The sequence below is a fragment of the Pogoniulus pusillus genome, chromosome 18, assembly GCF_015220805.1.
Source record: "Pogoniulus pusillus isolate bPogPus1 chromosome 18, bPogPus1.pri, whole genome shotgun sequence".
Classification (NCBI taxonomy): Eukaryota; Metazoa; Chordata; class Aves; order Piciformes; family Lybiidae; genus Pogoniulus; species Pogoniulus pusillus.
The window spans coordinates 3,319,048-3,331,433 of NC_087281.1; the positions used below are offsets into that span (position 1 = coordinate 3,319,048).

The 12,386-nt window shown below is 48.1% G+C and overlaps 1 protein-coding gene across 1 annotated transcript in view; it reads right to left on the reverse strand.

Moving 5' to 3' along the window:
* Positions 1-12,142, reverse strand: part of IGF2R (insulin like growth factor 2 receptor) — an 80,964-nt gene extending 68,822 nt beyond the window's left edge. The window contains exons 1-2 of the mRNA XM_064158187.1: positions 11,985-12,142; positions 2,176-2,309 (exon numbers count right to left, since the gene is read on the reverse strand). Of these exons, the coding sequence (XP_064014257.1) occupies positions 2,176-2,309; positions 11,985-12,142 (292 nt within the window). The remainder of the gene's footprint in view (positions 1-2,175; positions 2,310-11,984) is intronic.
* Between the last annotated feature and the right edge of the window lie 244 nt (positions 12,143-12,386).

Consider the following 12,386-nt stretch of genomic DNA (forward strand, 5'->3'; position numbering starts at 1 on the left):
CAGCCAAGCTGGACATTAAAGAATGAAGCTTTATATTTACAGCTTAGCACAATATACAAGTAGATAGTTACAATATATATACAGAAATAGACAAGTTAAAAAGCAATACAGAAGCACAACAGCCCTCCCAGAAACCAGAGTCCCCAGGAGGGGCTCCCAACCACCCTTCCACCTTCTTCCCATCCCTCTACCTTACCCCAGACTTTGCCTTAAGTGGAAGGTAAGTTTGGAGAGTCAGCCAAGAGGGGTAGAAAGCATGTTAAATTCAGACTTCAGATCTGCAGGTACCAAGAAGCAGTCTGAAGAGGTATTACTCTTCAGAAAGCTACAGCTTTATTTCATTAGAATTAACTGTAAACTACCAGAAAACCTCCTCTTCTGTATTCTTATCATGATTTTTCATTTGCTGAGAAGCAACCCTGAGAGTGACAAGCATTCACGAAGATAAGCATACAGATATTGGCTAGAGCATGAGGTGCTTCTGATAGATGAAACAATGTTCAGGCAGGTGTAAAACAATATGCCAGTTTCATATTTAGATAAGCACGCAGACGTCTACCACTTCTCAGCACACCTGACAGCCATTAGGTAGGACAAGTGTAACTGAAAACGGAAGACCACATGTAATTGACTTCCTTTCTGTGTGTAACAACTTAAAGACTACATCACACAAGTGTAGCAATACTCCAGCATTGCATTACTGAGGGTAACTTGACTCTGAACAAAGAGATGATGTTACATCAGGCTAGGCTGTGGTAGTTTAGAGCTGTAACTCAAGCTTCACCCTGTGTTCAGTATCAAGCTTTCTCAAAACAAGCCTATGCACAGTGCAAATCCTGTCACATACAGATGCACATATTGTCCTGGAGTAGGACAAGGAGTAATGGCTCTAAGTTGCAGCACAGGAGCTTCCACCTCAACACAAAGGGGAACTTCTTTACTGTAAGGGTCACAGAGCACTGGAAAGGGTCACAAAGCACTGGAAAGGGTCACCAGAGAGATTGTGGAGCCTCCTTCTCTGGAGACTTTCAAGGCCTGTCTGAATGCATTCTTTTGTGAGCTGTGCTAGATTGTGTGGTCCTGCTCTAGCAAGGGAGTTGGACTCAATCTCCTTGAGTCTCTTCCAACCCCTAATATCCTGTGATAGTCCTATTTGGGGCAGCCTTCCATAGTGTGCTAGTTTGAGCCTAACTGGGATATTTTAGTGAGAGGAGTTAGATTATGGGCTGTGAAAAGGAAACAGTGATGTCTGAGGCACACATAGGCTTGCTGAGATAAAAACAGGAACACAAACATAGATAACACAGTTTTTCTCTGGCTCCCTCCCTTCTCTCCCTAACCTGCTGTCTGTGTGACTAATCCTTCTGCTTCCTAACCCCTCTGGCTGATCCTCCAAATTACCTTGGACGCAAGGCAAAGTCTGGGATAAGGTAGAGGGGTGGAAGATGGTTGGGAGCCCCTCTTTCTGTATATATTGTAAATATGTGCTTGTATATTGTGCTAAGCTGTAAATACAAAGCTTCATTCTAATTCCCAGCTTGGCTGAGTCTAGTCTGGGTGATTTAAGTGGGGGTTGGGGGCAGGTCACACCCAAACCATCAGATATAGTTTCACATTGGATTACAGTTAACTAAATCATAATGTAAGTTTCATTGTCCTCTGAAGTCATTCTCAGAACCACAGAACCACCCAGGTTGGAAGAGACCTGTAAAGGTCATCCAGTCCAACCCCCCTGCAGTGAGCAGGGACATCTTCAACTAGATCAGAGTGCTATCAAGCCTTATCTTGAATATCTCCAGGGATGGGGCCTCAACAACCTCTCTGGGCAACCTATGCTGGTGCTCAAACACCTTCATTGTAAAGAACTTGTTCCTAACATCCATCTAAATATGCTCTTCTCTCATTTAAACACACTGTCCCTCAGCATCCAACTCTGCCTCAACAAGCACTCTGTTATTCTGATGGGGTGAACTGAGGCAGGTTTCACTGAACATGGCCCCAACTAGACCATGGTTCCCCAAATCTCCCCAGTAAAGCTACCACAGAGCAGTTTTACCCTGTTCTGAGAAGCAAGAAGAAAAATCTTTGCTAACATGTCCAAGTTCACAATAGTTATAAGAGCATCCATTAACATAACTCTGAACTCCCCATGAGGAAAGGCACTTAATTACTTACCTACAGACTGATAGGTCTTCTTCTTGACATCATATGCACAGACTGCACTTGATTTTCCACAGTCTTGGACAGCAAAGCAGAGGTTAATACGATAAAGCACCTGTTTGTCCACATCAATTGCTTGCCACGTGTAACTGAAAAGACAAAACCACCATCAGTTGGTGTTCCTACTGTCTGCACTGACATCCTCTAGACACCAGTCCTTGAAATAACCAAGTCAAAGCTAAGAGCTCTACTACTTTGTGTTTCCTATTTATGTTCTATATCCACAAATACCAGAAATAACTGTTAACGTCCACTGGAGGAGCACAGATTAGCTTTGTTTCTCCCTTTCATGAACACCCAACTGCACATTCCTCCTCATCAAATCTCTGTGAAGGCTACTCTGACTACATGTATCTCAGGTGATGAATTTTTCTTTGTGAGCCTGAAAGTTCTTAAATATCTGTAGCTGGCTACACACACTGCACTTGAGGCATACCCGGTAACAACAGAAGCTACACATCTAGAATCACAGAAGGGTTTAGGTTGGAAAGGACCTCAAATCTCATCCAGTTCTAACTTCCTGCCATAGGCAGGGACACCTCCCACTAGAACAGGTTGCTCAAGGCCTCATCCAACCTGGCCTTGAACACCTCCAGGGAGGGAGCAGCCACAGCCTCCCTGGGCAACCTGTGCCAGTGTCTCACCACCCTCGCTGGAAAGAACTTCTTCCTCACATCTAGTTAGAATCTCTGCTCTGCTAGTCACTACCCTGTCATTACAAAACCTTGTTCAATAGTCCCTCCCCAGTCTTCCTCTAGGTCCCCTTCAGATACTGGAAGGTCTCCTCAAAGCCTTCTCTTTGCCAGGCTGCAGAGCCCCAACTCTCTCAGCTGTCCACATAGGAGAGCTGCTGCAGCCTTCTGAGCATCTTGGTGGCCTCCTTTGGACTTTCCCCCACAGTTGCATGTCCTTCCTGTGTTGGGGGCTCCAGAACTGCACACAGTAGTCCAGGTGGGGTCTGAGGAGATCAGAGTAAAGGGGCAGAATCCTCTCCCTTGCCCTGCTGGCCACACTGCTCTTGCTGCAGCCCAGCACAGGGTTGCTGTCTGGGCTACACTCACACTGCAGGCTCCTGTTGAGCTTTCCATCACCTCAGACCCCCCAGGTCCTTTTTCTCAAGGCTGCTATTCCCCACCCAGCCTGGAGTTGTGTTTGAGACTGCACCAACCCAGGTGCAGGACCTTACACTTGGCCTTGTTGAATGTCATGAAGTTGGCCTGAGCCCATGTGCTAGTTTAAAGCAAGGAGAACGTTTTGGTGAGAAGAACTGGATTACAGGCTGTGAAAAGGAAAACAGAATGATGTCTACTTCACTCATAGGCTTACTGAGAGATACAAGAACAAGAATCCAAACACAGATAGGGCACTTCTGCCGGGGACCTCGGTGCTGCATCTTTTTTCCCTCTCTCTCCAGCCTCTCTGCTGCCTCTCTGATTAATCCACTCTGCTTCCTAACCCCCCGGCCGAACCTCCATTCTTCCTTGGGACTGGGGTAAGGTTGAGAGGGGTAGGGGGAAGGTGGAAGGGCAGTTTAGAGCCACTCCTGAGGACTCAGGTTTCTTGGAGGGCTGTTGTGTTTCTGCATATGCTATGTACACTGACATGTAAAGGCTCAATAAATAACTTGCTAAGTATTAAGTCATACCCAAAAACACCAATGACTTTTTCATCAGATTCAAGGATTTGTCAGTGATGACAAACACTTGCCATTATCCTTTCCTCATTAATAGGTGAAGAGGACATTTTACAGACCCAAGAAACTAGCTCAGAGAACTATCAGTACATTTCTGAAACGGACACAGGCAGCCCTGATGCAGGATGAAGTCATGAATTCATAGAATCTGCCAGGTTGGAAAAGACCTCCAACATCATCCAGTCCAACCTAGCACCCAGCTCTAGACAATCAACCAGACCATGGCACTAAGTGCCTCAGCCAGGCTTTGCTTCAACACCTCCAGGGATAGGAAACTCCACCACCTCCCTGGGCAGCCCATTCCAATGCCAATCACTCTCTGACAACAACTTCCTAACATCCAGCCTAGACCTCCCCCACCACAACTTGAGACTGTGTCCCCTTTTCTATTGCTGCTTGCCTGGCAGAAGAGACCAACCCCACCTGGCTACAGCCTCCCTTCAGGGAGTAGTAGACAGCAATGAGGTCTGCCCTGAGCCTCCTCTTCTGCAGGCTGCACACCCCAGCTCCCTCAGCCTCTCCTCACAGGGCTGTGCTCCAGGCTCCTCACCAGCTTTGATGCCCTTCTCTGGACACCTTCCAGCACCTCAACATCTCTCTTGAATTGAGGAGCCCAGAACTGGACACAGCACTCAATAACCAAATTTCAGGAATGAAAGAAAGCTTGACAACACACAATTAAAAGAAAAACCCACCCCAGCTCAAAGGAACCACAACACATCAGAACTACCTGACTCTACTTTTAAAGGCTCTTAAACCAGCAGGAGATTCAGACCTCACAAAGAAGCCCCAGAAAGTTAGCATTGCACTGAAAAATTCCCAAAAGATCCACCAGTCCTTTCTGACTGGTTTTGGAAGACAACAAACAGGTAACAAATAACACTGAAACAAGCGAAAGCACTCTGTGGTTGATGTGGGTTTGGTTTCTTTCCAAAGAGAATTTGCACATTAAAATGTTTGTGAACTGAATGAGAATCTAAGTCCTTCACACAACGGAATTATCACTCCAAGAGCGATAAAGGAGTTTGCTTTCTCAGTTCCATGTTATGAAACAGAGGAAATCAACATCTTCAATTCCCACATGCCAGAAGCAAAAGAGAAACAAGATGAATATCTTGCAGCAAAGCACTGAAACCAGCTCTTCCCTACACCCCTTCAAAGGCTTCTGGACAGGGAGAGCAAAGGAGTACTTCAAAACAGTCCACAGAAAGGAAATAAGAAATCCTATGTTCAATCACACAACAAATCACAACTTCAGAAGCATCACAGAAATTAAAATCTAATGCAGTTTCAGAGCAGTGTTACTTCCAAGAAAGTTCAAGGGATTTTTATTTCAAATGAATAGGAAAAGCAGAGCAGAATTTATTCCTTAGGAGTAACAGCAAGCTGGATGCAGCCTGAGCAGCTGTTCAGAGAAGCAAAATACACCTTTTCACAACAGAAGCATGAAATACTTCTCTCAGGAGTAAAGACTTTTGGCACAAAGTCAGTGCCTGGGAATAGTTTCAAGTTGCATGTGCTCTATTTTCCAACAAGAGAGAAGCTGACGTGGAAACAATCTGATGGCAGTCACATGGCCCATGCTGAGCACGGCTGAGGCACAAGGGCCAGCTTCCTCTAGCTGTTCAACATTCACCTCCACCAGGGTTGATGCTTCATGTAACTTCCTCTCAGCTGGGGCTAGTCTACCTTATCCTGTTGGAAGGGCTTAAGCTATCTCAGATACAATGCATTTGACCTTCTTTAGAATCATAGAATCAGCCAGGTTGGAAGAGACCTCCAACATCATCCAGTCCAACCTAGCACCCAGCCCTAGACAATCAACCAGACCATGGCACTAAGTGCCCCAGCCAGGCTTTGCTTCAACACCTCCAGGGACAGCGACTCCACCACCTCCCTGGGCAGCCCATTCCAATGCCAATCACTCTCTCTGACAACAACTTCCTCCTAACATCCAGCCTAGACCTCCCCTGGCACAACTTGAGACTCTGTCCCCTTCTTCTGTTGCTGCTTGCCTGGCAGAGACCAACCCCACCTGGCTACAGCCTCCCTTCAGGGAGCTGTAGACAGCAATGAGGTCTGCCCTAAGCCTCCTCTTCTGCAGGCTGCACACCCCCAGCTCCCTCAGCCTCTCCTCACAGGGCTGTGCTCCAGGCCACTCAACCAGTTTCATCACCCTTCTCTGGACACCTTCCAGTATCTCAACATCTCTCTTGAACTGAGGAGCCCAGAACTGGACACAGCACTCAAGGTGTGGCCTGACCAGTGCTGAGCACAGGGGCAGAATAATATCAACAGCTTTAAAAAGTTACAGCCTCGGTCACAGGGTGGGATGTGATGCACTCTCTATGCAGGGGGCTTAATACAACCACTACCTCATGGATGACAACCTTCAAGCAGCTATTTCTGGTGCAGTTCAAGACCTGGGCTCAAAGATGGTGTTCACCCTGATTAAAACTGCTGTTTGTTTTAGCTGAAATCACAATACAATTGCTGTCTCCAGATTAATTGTGCAGTAGCCCATGGTTGGGTTTGAAGCCTGACACACACACCCATGTCAAACCCCTGCCCCCCCAGATCAGGCTCTCTTCTCTCCTCTGCACGTGGCTGGCCTGACACAAGCTAGGCCCAGGAGCTGCCCTCTCTCAAAATTCACTCAGCAAAAACAGGTGCGTTCACTTGTGTATGGAGAGGGAATTGAGCCCAGCCACCTTCCAGTTCCCTGGCTGTGCACCAGTGGCAGCAGGCAGGGAGGATCTTCTTCTGGAAGCAGTGCCAAGCCAGGCCACTGTAGAAAGCAGATATGCAAGCAAGGTCCAAACAAGTTACTGGGAATAACCTTGCCTGCAGACCAGCCTCTCCAGGTACCTAGCTGAAGCAACAGCACGGAAAAGACAATTAAACTACCGTTTAGCAAGTTGTAAGCTTTGCATTTTTTAGAACAAAACACAGAAATAACTCATGGAGAAAACAACCTGAGAAAGGAAAAAGGGATGGGAGCATTAGCAAGTCAAGTGTACTTTGCAAATCAGTAGCTCAGTCGCTCCAGTCAGACAAGGCACAGCTGGCTAACAGCTGTCACAGCTTGCACATACTCATGGCTGCACTGCTTTGAGCACTAGTAAGTCACTTCAAACGCAGTAAAGTACCTGAAAGACTACTGCTACCATTCTTGTAACTGTGCTCAAGAATAGAATAGCATCAGCCAGGTTGGAAGAGACCTCCAAGATCATTCAGTCCAACCTAGCACCCAGCTCTGTCAAATCAACTAGACCGTGGCACTAAGTGCCTCAGCCAGGCTTTGCTTCAACACCTCCAAGCACAGCAACTCCACCACCTCCCTGGACAGCCCATTCCAGTGCCAAGCACTCTCTCTGCCAACAACTTCCTCCTAACATCCAGCCTAGACCTCCCCCAGCACAACTTGAGACTCTGTCGCCTTATTCTATTGGTGGTTGCCTGGGAGAAGAGAACACCACCTCCTCTTCTGCAGGCTGCACATCCCCAGCTCCCTCAGCCTCTCCTCGTAGGGCTGTGTTCCAGACTTCTCACCAGCTGGAACAAGTTTTTAATTCTCAGACTCTTACCCAAGGGTTGACTGCTAGGGAGAATCACAGAATGCTAGGGGTTGGAAGGGACCTCAAAAGATCATCTAGTCCAATCCCTGTGTCAGAGCAGGATTACCTATACCAGATCACACAGGAAGGCATCCAGAGGTTTTGCATATCTCCAGAGAGGCAGACTCCACAACCCCTCTGGGCAGCCTGAAGAACATACCCTGCTTCATACAGCTCTAAATCATGGTTAGAAAAGAATGTGTTTGCTCTCTGAGGAACACAACCAAGCAGCTCATTCTGCTGAAGGGGTGTTACAGACAGACCCAGCACAGAGCCAGGTAGCATACAATGACAGACTTGGAAAGCAGATCTCTGTATGATTGTGCATCCACACACTTGTGTGCCCAGCAGCTCCTCAGTTTAACACTTAAGGTCTTTACGAGTGGGTGCAACCAGCATGATCACAGGTAGATAAGCTCAGGAACAATTACCAATAGGACCACTTCAAATCTGAAGCTGGTGGCTCAGATCCACTGCTTGCCAGAAAAAGCACTGTTAGGTGTGGCTAACATTTTAGCACAAATGTGTGGTAAAGAAACCTATGTCAAAGCAAGTCCTCCTTACAGAAAATGGGAACTTGAATGGCACAAAGCACTAAGCTATCACTATGCTTCAAGAGCTTTTTAAGGTCCTACTCATACTTTGTTCTGCTCTCGGTCACTTGCCGCTTACTCCAATCATCACATACAGTGAATGCCTTCAGGCAAGCTTTCTTGCATATGTATCATGTACGAGACAAGCTCTTCAGCTTTCTCCACCCCAAATGCATTTGGTCTTTCATGCTAAACTGTAAACCCCACTGCAACATCATCGTAAAGAGCACAAGAAAAGGGATAGTAATGTGAAGTTCAATACATGTGTTGAGAAATGGTTGAGCCTCTACAATGGCAGTTTCCCAGGTATGCGAATCAGCCATGCACCTATGCTAATGAGCCCAGTAATGACTTCTTTATGATATCTCCCACTTAAATATGGCAAAGCATTTAACACAGTTGAGCAGGTTCACCTAAAGGTCATCTCTCCATACTCAGCACACACTTCTTCACCAAGGCTAAGCTGAACACACAGAGCAGCCCAGCTGTGGTTTCACAACAAAAGCTGAAAGCAGTGCTTGAATTAACTAAAACTGTACAGTCAGTCAACTGCAGGAGTTGTCTTATTAAAAACTACAACATGAACTGTAAAGTAGGCTTGGCTTATAATCCCCAACTAGAAAGTCTGCATAGTAGCAACCCTGCGATGAACAACAGAACAGCAGACAGAGGCAGTCAGCTGCAGGCATTTGTTGCTTTGCCATCACACCCAAAACATTTCCTGGGCTGTTTTTATAGGGGGAAGAAAGTTTTAGAGCAGCTTCCCCAATGTTACCTGGAAGGTGAATCCAGGTTGTTAAGCTTTCTTACTTTTTAAAGTAGAGGCATTTAAAAAAAATCAGTTCACAAAATTCACTGTAGCTTCAGATTTTTTTTCACCTGTGTTGTCACAGGAAGGATACAAAAGGCAAGGAGGAATTAATAGGGAAAGAACAAACTGGCTGCTAACTTCTTTCCCAGGTGCTCATAATGCAGCAATCCTGGAAAGACCTCTCAACAGAAGATTAAAAAAAAGAGATTTCAAACGTCAAGTTACAGAACAGCAGTCAGCTGTCAGAGCATACAAAAACACAGGAGAAAGCAGAATACAACTGGTCACTACAAGCCATGACATTTGGCAAATTTTCAGAGAAGAAAAGCTTTTCTCCTTTTCTCAGACTGCCCAAGCATGCTGCCAATAAGCTTAGCTACACAAAATAAGCAACAAAAATCATCAACTCAGGATCATCTAGCTTCATGCCAGTTCTTGCACAGAAGAGTTCATAGGATCAAGCAGGTTGGAAGAGACTTCCAACATCATCCAGTCCAACCTAGCACTCAGCTCTGTCCTATCAACTAGACCACGGACTAAGTGCCTCAGCCAGGCTTTGCTTGAATGCCTCCAGGGACAGCGTCTCCACCGCCTCCCTGGGCAGCCCATTCCAATGCCAATCACTCTCTCTGACAACAACTTCCTCCTAACATCCAGCCTAGACCTCCCCCACCACAACTTAAGACTGTGTCCCCTTCTTCTCTTGCTGGTTGCCTGGCAGAAGAGACCAACCCCACCTGGCTACAGCCTCTCTTCAGGTAGCTGCAGACAGCAATGAGCTCTGCCCTGAGCCTCCTCTTCTGCAGGCTGCACACCCCCAGCTCCCTCAGCCTCTCCTCATAGGGTTGTATTCCAGCCTCTCACCAGCTTCATCGCCCTCCTCTCCGACACCTTTTCTCCTCCATGCAAGACAGCTGTCCTAACCTTGGTATCACTCTACTCTTAAAGAGCAGTCAGTATCTCTTCTAATCCACAACGTTTTCCTTCCTTGCCCCACTTCTGACATTCACACAGCAGACAGGACTGGTGAAGCTGCAGCAACTTCAGTATTAGGCCATGCACAAGTCAGAACACTGTTTTCTTAACAGTTGTAAAACAAATAAAAGCCATGTCTTAAGGCAGTGCAAAAATACGTTGGTCAGGGACTTGGCCTGCATACCCACAACGTATCTTTTACCTGAGACGTCAGACAAATGCGTAAGTATTTGTGTTACTTAAGCACACCATGGCAGCTTCTCTGCACCTCTCCCTGCAATGACCTCCACAGGGTCTTCCCACATGTCAGACTGCAAGTTCTCATTTTCCCCTTCATCCATTCTAGCCTGCTAGTCCTTCAAAGCAGTTTTCTCCCAGCGTGGCACAGCTGCCAAGTGCATAGTTTCAAAGCAGTGGATCTTAAAGGTAGAACTGTGCTAGGTTGTGTAGTCCTGCTCTGGCAAGGGGGTTGGACTCAATGATCTCCTTGAGTCCCTTCCAACCCCTAATATCCTGTGAGCTGCCAGTTATGCTATCTATTCATAACTTGTTTTTCACTTGCCAGTAACAAGAGGAAACCAGCTTAAGAAGCTTACATCCAAAAAGAGACCATATGTCTCTCAATGGTATTCCCAAATACTGCCCCTTGCAGGCATACAACGAAATCCAAGCTAGATATTGACAGGATCTAACATTATCCACAAAAAAGAAACAGCTTGAGAATCAAGTCACTCAGGGTAAGGCATCTGGGGGGAAAAAGGAAAATTTGAGTCAGAGGAGTCAGGCTCTCCTCCTGGTGGGTTGTGAAATCTGATACTGGTAAATGGTGAGAACTAGAAAAAGTAGGTTTGCTTGCAAGGTGAGCCCATGAGGTTGGTAAAAAAAGTGGTTTTGTCAGACAACCCCCTTATTGTAGACCTGAGAGGGAAACAAGAAACTATTCTAGAAGGAATTTCATAGAATCAATCAGGTTGGAAGAGACCTCCAAGATCATCCAGTCCAACCTATCACCCAGCCTTATCCAATCATTGGATACTTGTTTCCTTCTCAGTAAGGGGGTCATCTGACAAAACCACTTTTTTTGCCAACCTCATGGGCTAACCTTGCAAGCAAACCTACTTTTTCTAGTTCTCATCATGTACCAGTATCAGATTTCACAACCCACCAGGAGGAGAGCCTATTCCATTCAGTGACCCAAGCAATGCAGTGCTATGCTCAGTGTTACATTGGTGCCTGCCCCACGCTGTTGACTGTGGTAATGTATTCCCATAGGTACAGCTGCACAGTCCAGCTAAATAATGAAATTAAAACAACTAAGATATTGTAGCCAGACTAAATTCAGACTGAGAACATGCCAAAACATTAAGAATAGTGCTATTTCCACATAGCAACTGTCATTTGTCAAAGCTTTCTTAACCTACTTTTAAGCGACCTAATGGCATTTTGCAATACCCTTAGTAAAAAGAAAACTATCGAGTGACGTTCCTTCCAAATCGCTTTGGGTTTTTTTTCCCCCACTCTAGAACCGATACAGCGACACAAACCAGCAGTCCTGCCCACAGGCAACTTTACCAGAGCAAGTTTCCCCACCTTCTCACCTGCTGACTTCCTCTATCCGCGAAACTCCACCTCATGAAGTCCCAGAAGGAACTGCTCGAGGGCGCTAGCCTGCTGGCTCCCCTCTGTCCGCTTCAAACCTCCGGAGAGCAGCCTCACTGCCCTCCCAGCGCTGCAGCACGCTTGTTACACACAAGGCTTCTTCTTGTACCTGGGCACACCAGCGCGCTCAGCCGCGGACGGCTCTTCCCGCAACGCTCCACGGTCTGACCCTGATAGGAACAGGGGACCAAAACCCCCAATCGGGCAGCCCTGGGGCCGGGGCTCGCCGGAACGGGCTCCCGGGATGAATTCCCACCCTTCCCGGTCGTTCACACGCATTCCCACGAAAGTCAGGGAGTAACATAGCACCGGGATGATCTCCTCGGCTCCGCACTCTGCTGGCTGCGGTCCTTCCCACGGGAAGGCCCATCACAGCAGCCGCACGTTCCACCCCGCCGGCCACCCCTACTACCCACCTGCACAGGTCTCGGTACGCATCGCTCAGGGCCGCGGTGACGGCGCCGCCTCCCCCCGGCCGGAAGGGCAGTGACAGAAGAAGGAGGAGGACTGGGGCGAGCGCGGCGGCGGCGGCGCGGGGCCGGGCCGGGCCGGGGGCGCTAGCGGCGGGTGCCATGGGCGCGGGCCGGGCAGACGCAGCCGCCCCGGGACGTCAGGCGGCGCCGGCGGCCAGCAGCCTGTCATGTGCCGCTCCTGCGCCCGCCCCTGCTCATGTGACCGCCGTCACGTGCGGCGCGCCGCTCACGTGATGCGGCGCTGGGCCGGGCGGGGCCTCCCGCTCCCCCTCCCCACACCCCCCCTGCGCCGTGCACGCGCTGGGCGCGCTCGCGGGCCCCTGGCCGTCCCTGCGCGGGGGCGCT